The sequence below is a fragment of the Papaver somniferum genome, chromosome 4, assembly GCF_003573695.1.
Source record: "Papaver somniferum cultivar HN1 chromosome 4, ASM357369v1, whole genome shotgun sequence".
Classification (NCBI taxonomy): domain Eukaryota; kingdom Viridiplantae; phylum Streptophyta; class Magnoliopsida; order Ranunculales; family Papaveraceae; genus Papaver; species Papaver somniferum.
This window is the reverse complement of record NC_039361.1, coordinates 44,990,985-45,012,534: the sequence shown is the minus strand read 5'-3', so window position 1 is coordinate 45,012,534 and position 21,550 is coordinate 44,990,985. Positions and strand designations below refer to the sequence as shown.

Genomic DNA, 21,550 nt, shown 5'->3' with positions numbered 1-21,550 from the left:
CTAGCAGTTGTTGGTATGACTTGAATTCTCAAAAACCCATCTTATAATTGCTTAAGTCGTATTACCATCTATGTTCAGTAAGATAACAGTTCTCCATTTCCTGCAATTACTGTTTTTTGATTATATTCGCAAGGCATTGTCATCTATGTTCAATTATAACTGCTCTCCTTCTATTTCCTACATATGCAGCGATGCTTTTTGTAACGGTCCATGATTTCGTGGGTTCTTCTGGTTTGTTTGCTTGGTACGTCTTACTTTATGCTTCAGCAGGACCAGTAAGGTACAGGTAATTTTAGGAGTTAACTCTATATAATTCTGAGCAAGAATTCTACTTTCTTTTATAGTACTAGGGCGTGCCTTACGCAGTTTCTAAGTATGACAGCATTGCCCATTAATATCATTTGTGAACGAAACCATTTTCTGATTATATTCTCAAGGCATTGATTTGAGTGTCTGCTTTCCTTCTGTTTCCTATATATTGTCACCTAACACTAAGCTTCAATCAGTTATACAGTGATGCTTTTTGTAACGGTCATGCTTTTGTGGGTTCTTCTGGTTCGTTTGCCTGGTGCGTCTTACTTTCTGCTTCAGCAGGACCAGTAAGGTACAGGTAATTTTAGGAGTTAACCCTGTACAATTCTGAGCAAGAATTCTACTTTCTATTATAGCTGTACTCATTGTCTGCTCGAGCATGAAGTATATGTATTGACTAGGGCGTGCCTTATGCAGTTTCTAAGTATCACAGGCATTGCCCATTAGTATCATTTGTGAAGAAAACGAAACAATTGAGGATGGTTGCAATACACCTGGGATTAGATGTATTTACAATGAAGTAGAAAAACACAGTAGAAGTCTTATCCGGTTGGAAATGATCGCAACACGTGGTTGTAGTTTGACAACTGGTGTGATGCTCATAGTCTAGATGCTAGTTTGGGTATTACATCCATGCAAAGGTTTCAGTTAGATAACATGGTCAGTCACCAGGTTGTCCATAAAAGTTGGGTTATTCCTGATCATATCAAAGAAATAATGTCTAATGCTGGTGTTGTGGTTGAAGCTTTACCTAAGCCAAGTGGTGGAAAGGATACTAAGGTCTGGAATCTCTATAAGAAGGGACTTTTCTCTGTCAAGTCTGCTAGACATTTTTTGAAAGCTAAGTATTCTCCTTTTGCCGAAGCTAGCTTGGTTTGGAGAAAGATTGTGCATTCTGTTCTTGTTGCCGAATCATGGAAGATAGTTTTGCCCAAAAAGGATGATACTGCTGGGAAACGCAGGAAAAATTAAAAGAATGATTAAAGGTTCCAATTGCCTCAAGGTGTGTTATCTGCGACAATAGTTTTGCCCAAAAAAGGATGATACTGGATCACAGGTAGTTTTTATATGGCACCTGAGCCACAATTGATTACTTCTTATAAGAGCAAGTCTTACGGTGGAATCCTTCCATCTTCCACGCCACCTCAACATTTGGAATTGTGGATGGAAGCGCAAGTGTAATGGTGGAATAGTAGATACGCTATTCTTAATGGAGCTAAAAAAACACAATTAAGAATGGAGCTAAAAAAACGTAATTAAGAATTGAGCTTTTTTTTCAGCCGTTAGATTTCAACAACTCATTTTAAATCTACGGATAAAAAAAAAATGCAATTAAGAATGGAGCTAAAAAAACGCAATAAGAATGAAGCTTTTTTTTCATCCTTTAGATTTCAACAACTCATTTTAAGTCTACGGATAAAAAAAAACGCAATTCTTAATTGCATTTTTTTAGCTTCATTCTTAATTGCGTTTAACGCTATCCTTATTGGCTTTTAGATGGATTTCACGGACCCTTCCACCAAACCATGGAACCTTATTTGGATTCCACCATAAGACTTGCTCTAAAGTTGCAAGAAGTCGTAATAGAATGGTCAAGGACTTATGGATGCTCGCCAATTTAGTTGTGCGTACTGAACTATGAAAGTTAAGAAATATGATGAGGGCAAATTCAACTGGACACAAGATGAAAGTTTACCAGATTATGTACGTAGTTAGACCAGACTTTCTACTTCCCGTGGAAAAGCCTGATGCTGCTTATTTAAGATTCAAAAAACGCTTTTCTAGTGGAAAGATTTTGAGTTTGTCCGGATGAATTTAAGCAGATGTTAAGGGTCGGACTTTGTTGCAGAGAAACCGAAGCAGACTCATATAGGATACACGAACAGGATTCACGTTCTTTGCATCAAAGCCCGAAACTTTAAAACCATCCTCTTAAATTCAACCACAATTACAATAGTAACAAATTTATGGAAAACCATCCTATATATATATAAGCAGGAAAGAAGTAAAATATAGAAACCGCTTGCGGTGGTTCTGGAAAGTTTGTTGTTTCTGAGAGCGGAATGTGGCATTGAATATTGTAGCGTGTTCTAGGATGTTTTCAGAAGAAACATTCATGGGGAATTTGATGAGAATGAGGAAAACCGGTTGAAGATGCCGACTCGAGTGACCGTCTTATCCAAAATCGAAAGACATCAAATCTTCAAATATTTAGATTACATGTACATACGTGTGTGACTGGTAAAAGAACACCATCTCTGCACGTTAGTTGCTTCAATGCTATGGTGATATGGTGCAGCGGAGCCAAGATTTCAAGGAGGGAATAAAGAAAGGCCTGTGCTTTTTGTGAGGACACGCACCGCTAAGTTTTCAAATGGAATGGGTTTGCTTGTGAATACAATAAAAATAACAGTATTAAAAGTCTAAAGATAGAGAAATTTATGAAAATGGTGTTGTGCTTCGATGATATGTACGTAGGTTGTACATGGTTCGGTTTTCATCGGTTATTGACAAAACCAAAACCAAAACCGAAGTATTCGGGTTTTCAACGTTGAAAACCAATGAAACCATATAACCTATTCGGTTTCACTCGGTTCGGTTTTTACTCGGTTTGGTTAAAAACCAGACGATTTTTGGTTAACCGAATGATTTATAAACAATCTTTTATTTTGGTCAGTTTCTCATATTCGAAAGGTTAAATTTTCAATAAAAAGTGTCAGCAAGACAAAATTCCACCTGCTACAAACATGGTTTTTAAGGCATGAGATTTAATACTAATATCTGAAGTAACTTCTAGTCTTCGTTTGTTGCTTGATTAAACTTGACGAAGAAGAAGAGAAGAAGAATAAGTCGTGGTATTTTACTAGTTACTAGTTAATCTTAGAGTGGTGGTGTGACTGGTGCTCGAGCTCGATTGCTAATGGAGTCATGGAAAAGAACCGATGAAGTGAAGAGAGAAAACTGAGAGCGAGAACTGAGGAGAGAAGATGGAGGTAGGAAGATACAGCCTTAGGGTAAAAATTATACTAATAAGTCTAACATCCACCGCTAATATTATTTCAATCCTACTGTCAGTAATAATCGGTTAACTATTAGGTTTTCGGTTCGGTTTTAGAATGAAACCTAAACCGAAACCGATGGTGTCGGTTTTTTGGAACTGACAACCATGAATGAACCATTGGTATATCGTTTCGATTCGGTTCGGTTTAAATTTTTCGGTTTCAATTCGGTTCCACGGTTCCTGTTCGGTTTTGTGCAGCCCTATATGTATGGACCTGAACCATTCATCCTGCCATCTCTCTTTTGACGTAATGTGTTTGTCGAAAGGGAGATTACATGATATTTTCAGTGTAAAATCGGAGCAGATTTTGCAGAAAATTAGTCTGACTTTGTGAATAGTCTTAATGGAGTGTCAGTCTCCCGGAGACTTAGGAAAAGACTAACATCAAGTAAGACACGTATAATTTCCTCTAGTCATCCCTCGTGTATGACATTTTTGGCTCAAATACAATCATCAATCGCATTCAAGTTCCCAAAGTCAAGTCTTTTCTAGCTGTAAACAATCACATTCATCGTTTACCAAGTAGTATTAAATGTGTAGGACTTACGGCACCTCAACAATTGCAACTGACAAATTCGTGAATATCTAAATTGACAAATCCTTATGGTGAAAACTACGTGGGATAATTTTTGGGTCAGTTAACTTGTATACCTGTATACAGGTTAAGGTTCATTAAAATAAAAAAAATTTGCATTGGAAACAAGATTTGTTTATTTTATTGCAATGAAAACAACATTTCTTTGCATTGGGAACGGGGTTTCTTGTTTTTAGTGCAAGAATAAGCAATTTCTAATAGAATAAGACAAAAAAACACAATTTCCACTATCCTAAATTAATTCTTTATTAAACATTAACATGTATACGGGTATACAAGCTAACAAAAGCCATAATATTTAGGTTCTACACTCCTACTTATCAATCTTCCCACTTACCAAAGGGTTTTGCAACTGGTTGTTAGGAAGGCTGCTAATAGGGGTCGGGTATCAATTTGCCTGGGGATACCAACCCAAAGACAATGGACGCTTCGTCTAATATATTTTGATACACCCCAAATAAATTGCTACCCCTATTAGCAGTTTTGGATGTTAGGTGGTCGGGAATCTTGAGGTGACTTGCGTAATGTATAGTGGCCTTTTCCTCGATGAACCGCCCATCAACTACCAGCACTACTTTAATTGTCACTATAAGCAGGGGTGAAACCAAGGATCGCCTAACCCAAATTCTAGCCCTCAAAATCTAATTAACTACATAATTTGTTTATTTTTCCTATTTTTTATGCCTAGTCCACTAACATTTTTCATTTAATCACCAAATTCCCCATATTTTTTGTAAAAGTATTTTTTTTTTTGGACCCTAGACATCTTTTTCTGGTTACAACATCGATTGCAAGTTACTTGACAACGTCCTCCTTAACCAAAGTAATGTGGGTTAAGGTTCTAAATAAGACAGTTGCAACGGGATAGAGAACTCTGCCGTCTCTCCTCTTTTTTCTTTTTTCTTCTCACTCGGTTATGCAATTCTAAAAAAGCAGGGGTCTAATAACGTCACCCAATATTTCGCTTAGCAATCTGTATGGACTAACTCCGAAATACTTTCTAGAGAATCAATTAGATAGTCAGACTCAATCTAGGTTAAAGTATCTCAATGAGTTAATATCTCTCTTTTGTTTTGATTTACTCAAGCTAATAGAAATCAGCGAGTTTTTAATCAAACACAAGGAATAACTTGGATGGTACCAAAGACCAATATCCAAGGATCAATCAATAACAATCAACAACCAAATGTTGGATTATTCTAATTGATGATCTAAACGCACAACCTGTATTATTTCAATTATAAAGATAGAACAATATAATGCGAAAATTGAAATAACACAGACACCAGAAATTTTGTTAACGAGGAAACCGCAAATGCAGAAAAACCCCGGGACCTAGTCCAGATTGAACACACATTGTATTAAGCCGCTACAGACACTAGCCTACTCCAAGCTAACTTCGGACTGGACTGTAGTTGAACCCCAATCAGTCTCCCACTGATCCAAGGTACAGTTGTACTCCCTACGCCTCTGATCCCAGCAGGATACTGCGCACTTGATTCCCCTAGCTGATCTCACCCACAACTAAGAGTTGCTACGACCCAAAATCGCAGGCTTTCACAATAAACAAATCTGTCTCACACAGACAAGTCTATCAAAGGATCAATCTGTCTCCCACAGATAAAACCCTAAAGGTTTTTTCCGTCGTTTGATAATAATCAAGGTGAACAGGAACCAATTGATAATCCGGTCTTACATTCCCGAAGAACAACCTAGAATTATCAATCACCTCACAACAATCTTAATCGTATGGTAGCGAAACAAGATGTTGCGGAATCACAAACAATGAGACGAAGATGTTTGTGATTACTTTTTATATCTTGCCTATCGGAGATATCAATCTCAAGCCAATCAATTTGATTGTACTCGTACGATAGAAGATGCAAGATCAGATCACACAACTACGATAAAAGTAGTCTCGGTCTGGCTTCACAATCCCAATGAAGTCTTTAAGTCGTTAACCTAGTTTTAGAAGAAGAAAACCAAAGGTTAAAGGAGAATTGACTCTAGAACGCAAACTAGTATCACACGTAAGGTGTGGGGATTAGTTTTGCACAATACTATATGTCTCTTTTATATAGTCTTTCAAATCAGGGTTTGCAATCAATGTTATCTTAGTAACAAAGCATTCAATATTCATCGTTAGATGAAAACCTGATTTAGATTCAAGATAATATTTCTCAACCGTTAGATCGAAAACTTAGCTTGTTACACACACTTGAAAATACACGCTTCTAGGTTTGTTAACCATACCCAAACGTATGCACTTGTTGGTTCAACAATAGTTAACCAAATGGTTATCCATATGAGCATTTCATATCAACCACGTTCTTCTTCACCATAATTAGTTCAAATGACTTCAAATGAACTAGTTAGAGAGTTGTTCAATTGCAAGGAAATCTTATGTAATACACAAGACACGATTGAAGCAAAGATGATTTGATTCACTTGAATCAGTTCATGAACTTTTATAGCCACGGTTTGAAAACTGCATTCCTTAGTCTTTTTAAGTTTAAGTTCAGAAATCATCTTCAGATATATAACCTTCTCAAGTTTGCAGACTAGGTTCGCGGACTTGGCTCACGCCATTCTTCCGGTTCTCTTGATCAACAAAGTTCGCAAAATTTGGTTCAAGGAATAAGACTTATACATAAATGTGTTTCCACAACGATGCTTATGTCCACCATTGGTTATGTAATCTAAACTCTCATTTTAATCATTGAAACATTCTTAGAGGACGTGATATAGTTGTTACACCATTTCTCGTCAAAGCAATTTTCAAGATGATTGAAACATATCATGACTTTCATCACATGGTAAAGATAAACTTGATCGAAGCGAAAAGCTTACCAACACATATTTCGAGATATAGATAGGCGAGGTATACTCGGCTCGAAATACCAAATGTGTATAATCCAAGTCTATATATATAGCACACTACTTCTTGTCTCAAAGAGTAGTAGATACACTTTTGAGTGATAGATAAGTTCAAGTGTTCACATACCTTTTTGTCGAGAAGTTCCACCGGTTCCTTGAGTAATTCTTCTACTTGTATGATGAATCGCCATGAAGTCCTTGAGCTCAACTACACTTTCTATCCTAGTCCGAGACTTAGTTATAATAGACTAGAAATCAAGACTTACAATTTTGATCACTAACATTGACAAACATGCTTGAGATAGCAACGCATGCGAGTTCGACCGAGCAATGCTCTAACAAATTCAAACTTAGTTACTCAGTGATATCCATTGTTATTAACTACATATTCAAAGATTCCGGTGAGATCTTGTTCACTACGACATTCCGGTGAGATCTTGTTTTCTTCTCTTGGTTTCTTGGATAGGGTGTTCTTTAGTAGGGCGTCTTATACGTTTAGGGGAAGATCTAGTTATTTAGATTATAGGAGAAACTTATACTTTAAACATGACGACTAGGCAGCGAAATAGAAAATTTTCAGCAATTTTTTTTGTTGGATTTTGGGTTCCATCAATTTTGTTGAAGAGTTTAATTTTCTCTCTTCGATTCTTGTTGCTCTGCAACTCGGCTCAAAATCTTGATCCCTCTTTCGGAAATCTGATCACCTCTCAAGCTCTTTGATTTTTAACCTTGAAATCTGATCACTTGGAAACTATTTTTAGACCTTTTTCAATTCCCCTGATTCGTTTCGTTGAGAACTTCCAATTTTGATTAAAAGTTTCATTTTTCATTAATTTTCAACACCCATTACAATACTAAGACTTCTGAAAACAGTAAATCAAAAAACTAAATTACATCATTCAAACTTCTGAAGATTATCACCTTTATCTTTCAGTCTTACATCACTATTTATTCCTTCCCTCCCCCTTCTTATCATGAAGCCTTACTACCTCTCTAGACCTACTGCGAGTTCTGGATGAAATAGCATCTTCACGACTCATCGCAACCTTCTCAGCAGTTGTAACCCGAGCCTTACGATTTCCAACCCTTTCAGACGCCGGAGGAAAAGGAGAAGAGTGATTGATTTTTGGAGAAACACCCTGCTGGTAGTCATCGTCACAATGATCAAGAAAACCAAGATCCTTACCACGAATCCCAGAGGAGGTACTTGCAAAGTGAGTAAAATTAGGTACAATGGGAGACAAGTAGAGGAAAGAAGATCCACCAATCCAGAAATCAGGATGAACAATCAAAGAGTTACCCACAGCACAAACCTGATATCCTGTGGAAGCAGTACCAACCAACTTAATCCACTCACCGGAATAAGGATCACTGGAAGCATGCATTCAGGTAAAATACATACTAATGTCAATTGGGGGCTCTGGAGATGGGGGAGGAAGTAATTGAACACTAACAGTACTGCTACTTGCATCACTCTTGCTAGAATTCTCATTAAAGACATTGTTATGGATTTCATTTCTATTTCCTAGAATGGGATAAAACAATGGTTGATCAAACCATAGCCATTTATAACCTAACCAACATCGTTCTTTTCACCGAGATAAATGCTGAGAAGAACAATCAATTCAATGTCATCTTAAAGATTTATTATTTGTTCATCTTCATGATGGACACAAGATGTACACGCAATTGAATCGGTCAAATCACTCTGTAGTGATTGAATCGGATACAAACAAGCTTGATCTTGAATCGTGCACCCCAACGGTAACAAAGCAACGGTATACTGGTCAAAATATTGAATTGATTTTATCAACCAATAAAGGAAAATACAGGAGTTATAGTAATTTGGTCTTCATGAACAAAAAAAAAATTATACACGACATGGATACTACTTGACACTATAACACCTCATGTTCAGATTGAGGGGACTAATAAGTATGTACATCAACACCCTTATCAGTCTTTAACTCTTAACTATCAAAACAATACAAAGCCAAAATTAACGGTTTGTATTGTCGCTATTACCCATATGCAGTTGCACTGGGTTGCTCTTGGATACACAACATCAAATAGACAAACCTTCACAAGTAAGGGTCAACAAAATATTGACTATACAATATCTTGGAATGCATCAATAAATGAGTCTACATCTTTGTTTAAGGACACATTACTTGTAACCTATAATGTACAAACATGTACGAAGTGAAAACCAAGTTCAACCTTGACTTCAAACGTCACCACTAAATACAAAGATCTTAACCCCGTGTGGGCTGATCCACTTTCTATTGGATCTACACACGAGACAAGTTTGTTTCAGACAACAAAACCAAACATGGAAAGTGAATTACTATTGGAATCCTTATTAGCCATGATGCAGTATCGGAGACACTATATTCCAATACAAAGGAATGGGATTGTACTGGATCACATGGAAAAAGAGATAAAACAAATCAACCTGACATACAAAGGGTTTTGCTCAACTTAACAGGCTTACCTGACAGGTTATTTTCCACGTCTAAAAGCTTATCTGACAAGCCAGCTACGAAGGAAACTAAACACAACAGAACAACAAGGCAGTTCAGGGGTACCATAGCCCTTATCAAAACTAAACACTACCATAGCCTGCATATCAGAAGGAATATTATCCACCTGGCCTAGTACAAAATTACAGAAAATAGACAACACACCACCAAATTCAAATTCAAAGATATTTATACCCCAAATCAGTACCATTCCACACCCAACTCTTGTGAAGCCATTAACACTATCTCTAGCAAAAAAAGAACAGCAGTAGATACATCATCATATTAATGGTTGGAGAAGAAACAACTCTTAACATATTAGATCTAGCTGAGCAAATGGAGAAAATTGCTAAAATAACAGAAACAGAAGAACCTTGCATTGAGATTGATCCAGCCTACCTCAAAAAACTAGAAAAACGAGACTGGAAGTTAACCTTCATAGGGAGATTTGCAAGTCCAAAAAAATGTATCATCATGGATCTCACCAACTGCATCAAGAGAACATGGGATATTTCCAATGGTTTCAACATTTCAAGATACAACGGATGGTTTAACTGCTTCATCATCAAGGTAAACACAGAAGATGAAAATCAACACCTCTTCACTAGAGGTCCATGGATATCCCTGGGATGATTCATGGTCATCAAAGCTGTACCAAGAAATGGTCCATCTGAACTCAAACTAGAATGGTTTAACCATATCCTAATGAAGATCCACTTGAAGAGAGTTCCAACAAGACTAACATCTTGGGAAGCTCCTTGTGAGATATGTAAACCAGCTGGAGTTCTACAAGAATCTAAGAAACCTTATGGCAGAGATGATGAGGAAAAATTGTGGATGTCCTAGTACTCGTAAATGTCAAAGAAACAATTCCAACACGAATGTGGGATAAGGTGGGTAACATCAAGACAAGAATTTAATATTCTTATGCAATCACACCTAAGTTGTGCCAAGCTTGCAGAATTCCTGATTACAGCATCATTACATGTGAAGAGAAAGCTGCTAAGTAAAAATCCATTCAAGAAAGCAAAGGTAAAGGAAAGATGGAAACACCTAGAAAGGAATTAGAACAAATAAATTGGAAGAGGATAACACTTCCTATTCTTCTAACTCTCATCATGTTTCAATCCAAGTTACAAAGAATGAAATCCCAATGGCTTTGAGGATTGTGGGTTATGCAGGAGCTCAAAAAGATGTTGAGAAAGAAAACAGTGAAGCTACCAGCAAGGATAGTGGAAGCACAAAGGAGGAAAACTCAATCAGAGGCTTAATGGAAAACATAAGACATGCTGATCTATCTGACCCTTTCCTCAATATTCCAAATAAAAGACATTATGAAGAGAGTGAAAAAGAAATGTTGTTTAACATTGGCCCTGCTAATACTACTGAGAAGATCATCAACAAAGCTGAAAGAAGAATAATCAGAACTCAATCATCCAAGAAAGCTGCCAGAAACAACAAAATAATACCAAAAATTTCTCCCTCTTCTATTCCACCAGGCTTCAAGAATGTCATCCCTAATAATCAAGAAGGCAAGCATCACCAGGAACAAGAAACTCATTGCCAGAAACCAGTAAATCTCCTAAGCAGTTTTGAGAAGCAGGAACCAAGAGAGACAAATCCCAACAACTCTAAGAAGAAAATAGGCAGTATGGATATAGACAACCAAATGGCTTCAATTGAGGCAAAGCAAGGAGGCAGTAAATAACCAAAGATGGAGAGTCCAAATCCATGGTACAGCACAAACTTTGGAAAGGCACCCCATAACTTTCTTCTGTTGCACTGCTTAATTAAACAATTTTCTGAGTTATTCCGAATCAGTAGCCAATCCAAGTTATGCCAGATAATACACTACCAGGAAAAAATGGATTATCCAATAATCTCTTATTTCTGGGAGTTTGTTATCATTCTATCCTGGAACTGCCAAGGATTAGGACAAAAAAGAACCCAAGATTATCTGAAAGATCTGCTGGATTTTGAAAATCCAGATATCCTTTGCCTCTTAGAAACAAAACAACAAAAATAAGCATGTTATTCTTAAGAAACTAAATGTGCAGAACTATTGGCTTGTACCCCCAAGAAGACAAGCAGGGGGAATGGCTATGATATGGAAAAACAATATGCATGTAACTATACAAAACCATGAACACAACATTATAAATGTTGTGATTATGGATAATACCACCTCTAAAAGTTACTTGGTCAGTGCTTTCGATGGCAGTCCTTACTCTAGTAAGTTAAAGTCTTGGAATCATGTCATAAAAATGACTGACAAAATTAAACTCCCATGGATAATAATAGGAGATTTGAATGTTGTTCTCACTAATGAGGAGAAGAAGGGGCTTAGACCCTTTGATAGAAATGAAGCTATAACATTCATTGATGTAATATCAAACACGAGTGTCCAAGATATCGGATTTACAGGGTATCCATTCACTTGGTGTAACCAAAGAATGGACAATAGCAAGTGAATGGACACTCATGTTTGATATTACATGAATGGATACCCCAAAGAACGGTAGATGGCAGTTGCAAAGTGGGGTCGCAACAGTTTTTCTGTTACGAAAGTCGATGTTGCAAATTTTCGCAGCGGCTGTATTACCGTTGCAAATTTTCAGTCGCAACAGTTAACAGTTGCGATATTAGATGGACGCAACAGTTCGAAGCAGTTGCGAACTTTTTGTGACGTCAAAAAAATAGTGGTTTTGACCGGTCAAAACCAAAATCAGATTACCCATATTCATTTGAAAATTAAATTAATCCAACAAAATCAAGTTACCCTTGTTTTAGAACCAAAACTAACTAAGCAAATGAACTTCACAACAAATTCAAAAAGAAAGAAAAATTGCTAAACAAAAAGATAAAACTAGAAATAAAAATGACTTATTTTCCTTAATCTTAAGAGACTTCTAGGTTTTGCAAGTGCAGAGCTGCAAGAAAAGATGACCCTTAGCCTAAAAACTGAAAAGTACACACAACTTGGAGAATGAACTTGTTTCGTGCCGACAATAATTAGGACAAATGCATAAGTCGCAAAGTTAGCAACTTCCCCGACAATCACTGCAAAAATGAAATCATTCCATTAGTAACATAGTCTTGAAATATAACATCCTACAACTCGAATCCATTCCTAACTTCATATGGCTGAGTTAACTTCCTAAGAAATATTCCTTGTTCTGAATGTTAATACTTTACTCAGCGGGTATTGAGTTAACCAAAACACACAACTTAAAGAAACCAACATGGTAACAGAACACAACTTAAAAGCAATCGATATACAAAATAATTACGATGCACTGCCTAAGGAATTATTGCAGATGTAAATGCCCTTCAGGCAATCAAATCAACCACACCAAACAAACAGAAGAACAAGATTGAAGGAACAATAAAGCAATCTAGTTCCTAAAGTCCAGTTTTTAAAAGAATCATTGCTTTGAACAACAGACTTTACATTTAGCTCCCATATCACATAATGCAAGGCAAGTAGTGATGACACCACTTGCAGGAATCAAAAAACTCAAATTATAGAAAGGAAAACTATCCAAAAGAGCATTATATAAAACAGTGCCTAAACCACAGTACAACGTGAAGCTTACCTTCTTGGTTCTCATTCCACAATTCAGAAACTAGCACTTTAATCCCACCAACATCATCATCTTCCACTCTTCTCCACACTCTCAACCAAAGACACACAATTGTCTTAACTCTTCGCAATCAAACCATCTCTTGAACCTGAAATATCAACCATCAAAACCACAGATTAATTTATTCCTTCATTACCAGGAGCTGGTGTGGGTCAGGAACTGGAGCGAGAACGGAATCGAGAAGAATTGGATAAAGAGTGCGGGGTCGGGAACGAGTGCAGTGTTTAGGAAAATCATGTAGAAGACTTGGATAAAATCATAGATACATACTGTTTTTGAAGTTGAAAATATGCTATGAACATGTGGCAACAAAGATATAATACCGTGCAAACACTAAATTTAAACATCTCTCGACAGTTTAACATCACATGTATATGAGATAGAAGACATTGAAAGGAAATAACTCAAATATCAAAAAGATACAACACATCCAGGCTTCAGCACCTCAGCACCACTTAATATAGTGCAATCTTGATAGATCAAGTGATTTCAGTATTAGTAAACAACTAGACACTGAATTTGAAAATCTCATAGGACAAATTTACTTAGAGAAACAGAACTTGTAAGTTGTCATACACTGCACCTCCATGCAAAACTTAGAAAAAGAAACAAATTATCCATGTTACGAGTATCAATCTTCAATTAAGTCAGAAAACCCCTGGATGGCAAGCAAAATGTAAATAGATTAACGCTCAACTTACAGGGATAAAACCAGAGTCGATTGACATGGCAACTTGAGATGTATGAACAACCGATATTTGTGATCAGAAACTAAAGTTCTTGTAAAGCACGAAGAGATGGCACTTGGCAGAGACACATCGGAGAATACATAACTTTATTTGGAGTTCGTTACATTTCTTTTTGCATGTAGTCCATCCAGAAACAAATGGAGACATTCCAACAGATGAGATTCCATCTGTAAGAATGTAACGAAAAAAAGAAAAAAGCTCTTGTAAGACATGAGCAAGTGGAGCATAACACTTATTATTTTCTATGTTCTAAAAATGTAAGATTGGGGAACAAAGTAAAGGCACATTCACTATACTAAATTACAAAGAGTAAACTCCACACCTCTGGCTAGATCTCTTACAATTTCAAGGTTTAGTAATGTTACCTGGAACGGTATAAACAGTTAATTAAACAACAACAAAATTACAATAAGTATCAATATCTTCGAGGTCCACAATGAATAAAATTGTACCCTTGTAAGACTTCCTTGTGATTTATCCCATGTTGTTAACAATGGTTGGATTTAAAAATAAGCGCATACAATGTAATTGCCGTCCCATCAATGAAATAAACTCCAGTTACCCAGAAAAAAAGGATATACCAACAACTGTCTACTCCTCCTTTAGGAACTCCAGACCTACACGTCTGATAGTGACCGAAAGATCCTACACCCATAAGTGCGAAATGTCAAGTACTTTTTTTTAATGAATTGTTAAAACTTATTCAAGGCTTCCAAGGAGGCACAAAACTGAGCCAAACAACAACGAGAAAGACAGAAAGTGTATATAAGATGGATTTTTTTTGCTCCGCATCGCAAACTAAATCCTAATGAATTAAACTCTCAACAGCCTTTTACCCGGAAAACCCATTTTAACCAGCCACCAGATCAATTATCTTCTTCGTCCATCACCAACAGCAAACCCATCCACTCGACTAAACTACCTGACTCAACCATTCTTTCACCTTAATACCCCACAAAAGATGCACACAGATTTCATTTAAACCTCCATCTTCTATGACTCTAAAACTCAGATCCACAATAACTACAACTATTCAAAACCCCATATTATCAAAATCAGAATCATACCCAAGTTTCATCTTCATTTCTTCAAGCAAAATCTCAACAACAACAATCAAATCACCAAACCCCTTTGTACGACTGAATTTACACCTACATGGGTAAAATGAATCTCAAATAAAACTTATGTAAAAAAAAGACAGAGATCGTCCAATACTTACCCATACCTGATCCTTCAACCGAATTAGCTCTTCATTTAACCTATTAATCTCCACCTGCACAGCAAAAACTACAAAAACCAATGATAATTTACAGGAAAGACTGAAGAATAAAATGGTCGCAGTGAGATGGAAGAACGAAAACATGTATAGATCGAAGAAGATGGTTATAGATCGAAGAATATAATGCAACAACTGAGATCAAATCATGGTGGAACGAGTTTACTTCCATTAATAGATCGAATCATGGTGGAGAACGGCGCTGCTAGGTCAGTTCTCAGATTTGAGATTAGGTCTTGATTTGGGATTTGAGATCTCCGAAATCAGTAAATCATTCAACTTTAATCTCGGAGAGATTACTGAATTGATACTTCATAAGTTCTCTGAAATCAGAGTAGTGGAACCCTAATAATCAGAGAAGAGAACGAGAGAGAGAGAGAGAGAGAGATGTCATGGGATAATGAGATAGATTGAGCCATTGAGGTTTCTTTCGATAATAATAGTCAGCTGAGTCAGTTATGATCTGAATGGGCTGAATATACAGAGTCAGCTAAGAGTTTGGGCAGCCACACTCGCAAGTCGCACGCGTACAACTCCAATCTGTTGCTATTCGTAACAGGATATGACTGTTGCGAGTTTTGTAACGAAGGTGAACAGTTGCAAAACTTTTGTAACTGAAATTCGCAACAGAAAATTTCGCAACAGCTTTACTAATCATGGAAAATGGTGTAGTCCTATGCCTCGGGAAATCAAAAGTGCTCTCTTTGAAATCGAAGGGAACAAGGCTCCAGCGCCAAATGGTTTCCCCCCAAATTTCTTTCAAGATAATTGGGAAACTATTGGACCTGACCTTGTCAAGATGGTACAAAACCTTTTCATTTTTGGCTACATGCTAAAGGAAATGAACTCCACATTCATCTCCCTCGTTCTTGAAGTTCGATTCCCAAGCTCCCATGTGGATTTTAGACCAATAACTCTTTGTAATACTACTTATAAGATTATATCTAAGCTAATGGCTAAAAGAATGAAACCACTTCTCCATGACATCATTTCTCCATATCATCCCCCTCTTTTCTTTGTACATCAAGGGTAGGTAATTTACCACCCCATGCCTAAAGTTGGCTCCATCCCTGAGATTCAAGTGCCCCAGTATAATATTTCGAATAGCGTATCTTTGATGTAAATAGGTAGGATGGTTATTTCGTTCAAGTCGAGTTAACAAATGGGATATCTTTGAAGTCAATAATTAGCTAGCAAGTGGCAAGTGGCATGTTGCATGAAAGAAAAAAGAAAAGAGGTCTGGGACGTTCTTGTGTTTTAAGGACTTGGTTGTCCACGTTTGAATTGAATACGGTTGTATATGTGATTTGTGCTTGTGAAAACAACAAAAATAACAGTATGAAAAGTCTAAAGATAGAGAAATTTATGAAAATGGTGTTGTGTTTCGATGATAACTATGGACCTGAACCATTCATCCATTTCTCTTTTGACGTAATTGTGTTTATCGAGAGGGAGATTAGTAGGCGGCGTAAAGTTGGAACGGATTTTACAGAAAATTAGTCTGACTTTCTGAATAGCCCGATGGAGTGTCAGTCTCCGGGAGACTTGGGAAAAGACTAACATCAAGTAATGACACGTATAATTTCCTCTAGTCATCCCTCCTGTATGACATTTTTGGCTCAAATACAATCTATCACATTCAAGTTCACAAAGTCAAGTCTTTTCTAGACATTAATCGTTTACCAAGTAGTATTAAATGGGTATGACTTCCGGCACCTCAACAATTGCAACTGACAAATCCGTAAATATCTTAATTGGCGAATGCTTTGGCCACTGTAGGTGAAAACTACGTGGGATAATTTTCAGGTCTTACCTATCAATCTTCCTGCTTACCAAAGGTGTTGCTACTGGTTGTTAGCAAAGCTGCTAATAGGGGTCGTCAGTTTATTTGGGGGTGTACCAACCCAAAGGCGATACATGTTTCTTCTTATATGCATTTTGTAAAACCCCCAAACAAATTGGTACTCCTATTAGTAATTAGTAATCTTGGATGTTAGGTGGTTGGGGAGTCTTGAGATGACTGAATTCTGTATAAAAACCTTTTCCTCGATGACTTGGGAGTCCATCAACTACCAGTACTACTTCAATCGTCACTGCAAGTTACAGTACTTGAAACTTTTGACAAAATTTAAGGAAAGAAGCAGCAATCAGTGACTTGAGATCATGTTCCTAGAGACCATATAATGATGCTCACGCATGACATGGATTATTAATAATAACTAGTTACTACTTTTTTCTGGAAGAAAAAACCATTCATTAAACAAGCAAACTGAAAGGGATACTTCTCAGATGATTTCAGAAGGAAACATATCCCAGAGTTCGCGATTCCGAAGGTGAATAGTATTTTCAATTTATGGTTAAACTAAGAAATTGTGGACTAAAGTTGTTATAAAGTGATAAAGTACTTCAAACATTATATGATTTCAGTTATTAACAATAACAATCCCTCAAATTATTAGTTATTAACTGTTATTGAACAATAGAGGTAAAATTATAAAGGCAGTAAAAAGTATTAACCTATCACTTAATAGCCTAGTTATAATATACCTCAATCAAAGAGGGAGACTTAAAACCACACTACTAAAATAGAAATTGTAACTAGGGTTCTGAACCTCTTGATTCGAAGATGAGGGGTCCTTCCCAAATAAAAATAGCTATCACAATTCAAAAGAAAATGTGAACATAATAATCTTCAAGGGAATGACTTCGCCTTCGTAATGTGTTTGTTCTACAAGATGGTGGTCTCGGCAATCATTGCGGTGACCACATAGGGATCCATGTTGGATGCAGGCCTACGGTCCTCGAAATAACCTTTACCGGCCTGTTCAGTGTCACGCCCAACTCTAATGGATGCACCACGGTTTGCAACTCCCTGTTAATCAGACAAAACAGGATATTAAGTAAAGGATCGGTCAAATATCTTATCATCCTAACTAGTTTTTAAGTTGAATAAAAAGTTGGTTAAACTTTTTATGCGAGAAGTATGTATTTAAAAGCCCCTTCTGCGGAAGTTGCAAAGGACTCTAAAAAGAGAAAAAAATAAAAGAATTGAGATAAATGGTGAAAAAGCATGTAAATACCCATTTGAAAGTGTTGATGTCGGCTGTTTCATGCTTTCCTGTGAGACGTCGTTCGTTTCCTTCTCCGTAAGCAGCAATGTGTTCCTTGTGTTTGTGACTAAGCTTTTCAATCGCCTTTAAGATAACCTCGTACCCTCCATCCTCTCTCATGGACTTAGTACTGGATATAACAGACTTACACATAAGATATTGGAAATGAAAAAAAAATCGTAGAAGTGTAAGAGCTACCATCAGGTATTCAACTAACAGGACGGAGCAGGACTATATTAGTCATTCAGTGGTAAGTGTCTGTAAAATTAAATTACCTGTAGTTACAGTGAGCACCAGCCCCGTTCCAGTCACCCTATAACATTGAAAGTAGCCAACAATAGTTAAGATACTGGGATGCTGGCGACAGTAAGGATAAAAGGCCATATTTAAACTACGCAGGTTTTCTGGTAGAAACAAAACAAAGAAAAAAGAAGAAAGTTGACCTTGATAGGCTTGGGGTCGAAGGAAACAACGACTCCAGCGATTTCAGTGATCCTCTGTTCAGATGGATAGAAAATATTATAAGTCCAACTGAAGTAAAGAAACATATACAGTCTAACATGAGTAAAAACATAGATTAACTTAATGTTTGCAAATTGATGTACTAATTACCTCAAGAATGTAACGAGCCACCCATATCTCATCACCAGCTGAGATACCAACAGCAGGGCCAACTTGGAATTCCCACTGCATAACAAAAATAATCAGGCTTTGATTTTCCCAATTGTTCAAGGAAAACACACTAAACAGGTGAAAACCAACTAGCCGAATGGTAAAAGGTGATGAGATTAAATCGAAATCCACCTGTCCAGGCATAACTTCTCCATTGATTCCACTGATGTTAATTCCTGCATAGAGACAGGCTTTGTAATGGGCATCAACAATGTCACGTCCGAATGCCTTGTCTGCACCAGTACCGCAGTAGTAAGGTCCCTGGTAAATCAACCAACAAAATTTCAGTTAAAAAAACTGGAAAAAAAAAAAAGAAACAAAAGGGCAAAGTTAAAAGCATTCCCATATTAAATTTGTCGGATGCAAATTGGCTGCACTGTTAGCAGGAAATACAGCAGTAACTTAAAAGGACCATACTATAAACCAAAATTCAAATAACAATCAACCGAGCTATGATGAGTACATTTTGAATAAAACCCAATAGAACCTTAACATCATAACAATTTGATACTTTGATCACTATAAATTGAGAGCTGACATGGGAGCAACTGAACAGAATTAGAAACACTTGGAACCCGATAACTTACTACACGCCAAATCTTTGCAAAGATGATGTTATCCATCAGAAAATAAATGTATTGCTAATATTAGCATGATATTATCCACAAGTAAGATTAACATCATGATATTATCCACAAGTAAGATTAAAACTGTTTTGGAAATATCGGATACCAAGTGCTGCCAAAACAAAAACAGCAGAAATACGGCACAAAAACCCTCAAAAACAGCATGAATTTATTACCTGTGGTCCAGGAAAGCCTCCCAAGGGCCATCCAAGAGGCCAGTTAACATCCTTCTGCAAGAGGGTGTATTCTTGCTCAATTCCGTACCTGATAATTTAATAACACAAACCAGATCAATAATACCCACTAAAACAACCCCGTATCAAAAGATCTTTCAACAAGTCTCCAGAATTCTAAAACATATATCTCAAAAAAAAAAAGTTGAAAACGGAATTAGAATCAACACCATGGAACTTCTTTCTCAACAATAGGATTGCTGAAGATCTTAGCAGCAGCGCATCTCTTGTTAGTTGGGATCGGTTCTCCTTGTGGAGTGTAAGCATCACACATAACCTAAACATTTCATCACATCACAAAAGACATCAAATTTAAGCTGAAAATAACTTGAAATTTTCAAGTCAAAATATTAAAATAATTTAACAAAAAAAAGTTGCTTACAAGAATGTTGTTTCCCCTCCTGAATGGGTCTTTGAAGATAGCCTGAGGACTAAAAAAATTACAAATTGTAATTAGAAAACAGAACAGCATACGAGTTCAATTTCAATTTGAATGTACTAGTAAAATAAAATAAAATCTTACTATAGGATGACTTCACTATCTTCTCCTGGAGCTTGTCCAGTGCTGGAACCATCGTAGTTCCATTTTGGTAGCTTTGAAGGATCACTAACAGGACCAGGTAATGTCTAATTAATCAAGCCAAAAACACACACAAAATTAGAAGCAATCAAGAAATCAATCAATGAATCAAAAACAGTGAGAAATTGAGAGGTTACCCTTCCTTTGCTTCGAAGGTCCATACCAGATCCACCGATCCTGTTCATCATACGAACATCATCAAACCATTAAACACACAGATTTTTCAATAAAAAAAGTAAAAAATTACTATCGATCCAATGAAAAAATAAATCCAATTGAGAAAAAAAAAACATTAAAGAAAAAAATCAATTGCAACTCCAAAAATACCAGTAAAACAGGACATACCCTTAAAGGGATTATTTAATATACCCCCATTAATCAAGAAAAAAAAAATGTAGGCTCATATATTTTACAATCATGAATTAAAAACCTGCACAAAATATCAATGACGATTATGATGATAAGAAACTGACCATATGTATTCAGCGATGATCTTCTCAGTTTTGTCTGAGAGATCTAAGTTGATAAGATCTGTTAGCAGAGACATATTTGACGAATGAATATGATGAATTAACAATGAAATCAAATAATTATCTATCTAGCTTGCAGAACCGTGATGAGATTAAAATACAAGATGAGGACCTATTTATAATAAATGGTACTCAAAATAGTTTAGGATAGGGAATAAGTTAGGTAAATTTGATTTGTAATCAAATAGTATCTGTTTTAACTCTGGTTAAAAATCTGTGGTGGAATGGATACTTAGATTCTGTTTAGTTTTCCTTGTTATAACGGAAAACGTATTTTGACTAATCCGAGTCAATTTCGAAGTAGAAAAGCCAAAAACTCGTTTGGGTGTTAGTTTTGGAATCGTCTTTTAGAAATAAAAAAGTAACTTATTTTCGGAGCCAAATGTTTCAAAAATAGACTTCTCTCATAAGCTTCTCCTCGTTATTTGTGTCTATCGTTTTTTTTCCTGTTATTAAACTCCATACTTCGACGGAACTCACGGAAGAAATAAAATCAAAAGAGCGGTGGAATAAGAACAACAAGATGTGGAAGAAGAACAAGTTAGGGTTTTGTTTTTTCGTTTCTCTCATCATATGGTCACTCTATCGTAGTTTTTTCATCGCATTTTTTTTCCATTTTTTCTCATCTCAATTTCTTCAAAATTCTTCAAATCTCAATCATTTTTCTTCAATTTTTTCCAGATTCTTCTAATAGAGCGACAACGTTACTCCAATTTGACATCAAATCCTACTTTCAGGGGGTTAGTCCACGAGTGAGTTGGGG

The 21,550-nt window shown here is 36.5% G+C and overlaps 1 protein-coding gene and 1 long non-coding RNA gene across 7 annotated transcripts; both read right to left on the bottom strand.

Annotated features, from left to right (window-relative positions):
* Positions 1 to 12,083: 12,083 nt before the first annotated feature.
* On the bottom strand, positions 12,084 to 15,425 carry LOC113275338. 6 transcript variants are annotated; one of them, XR_003323555.1, is made up of 5 exons: positions 14,213 to 15,425; positions 14,083 to 14,125; positions 13,713 to 13,927; positions 12,964 to 13,099; positions 12,084 to 12,427 (listed from the first exon to the last, which is right to left on the bottom strand). It is a non-coding gene; the product is annotated as an uncharacterized LOC113275338 (long non-coding RNA). The 6 variants fall into 6 exon arrangements; XR_003323559.1 differs by having other exon boundaries at positions 13,713 to 14,405; positions 14,828 to 14,911; positions 14,986 to 15,425; XR_003323556.1 differs by having other exon boundaries at positions 13,713 to 14,405; positions 14,828 to 15,425.
* A 1,994-nt stretch (positions 15,426 to 17,419) lies between these two features.
* LOC113275336 (glutamine synthetase cytosolic isozyme) lies at positions 17,420 to 20,891 on the bottom strand. The gene is made up of 12 exons (XM_026524817.1): positions 20,731 to 20,891; positions 20,395 to 20,434; positions 20,201 to 20,304; positions 20,060 to 20,108; positions 19,848 to 19,954; positions 19,621 to 19,708; positions 18,951 to 19,079; positions 18,759 to 18,833; positions 18,590 to 18,643; positions 18,422 to 18,459; positions 18,117 to 18,276; positions 17,420 to 17,908 (listed from the first exon to the last, which is right to left on the bottom strand). The coding sequence occupies exons 1-12, from the start codon at positions 20,802 to 20,804 to the stop codon at positions 17,765 to 17,767; spliced, it is 1,062 nt and encodes a 353-aa protein (XP_026380602.1). The 5' UTR covers positions 20,805 to 20,891; the 3' UTR covers positions 17,420 to 17,764.
* Between the last annotated feature and the right edge of the window lie 659 nt (positions 20,892 to 21,550).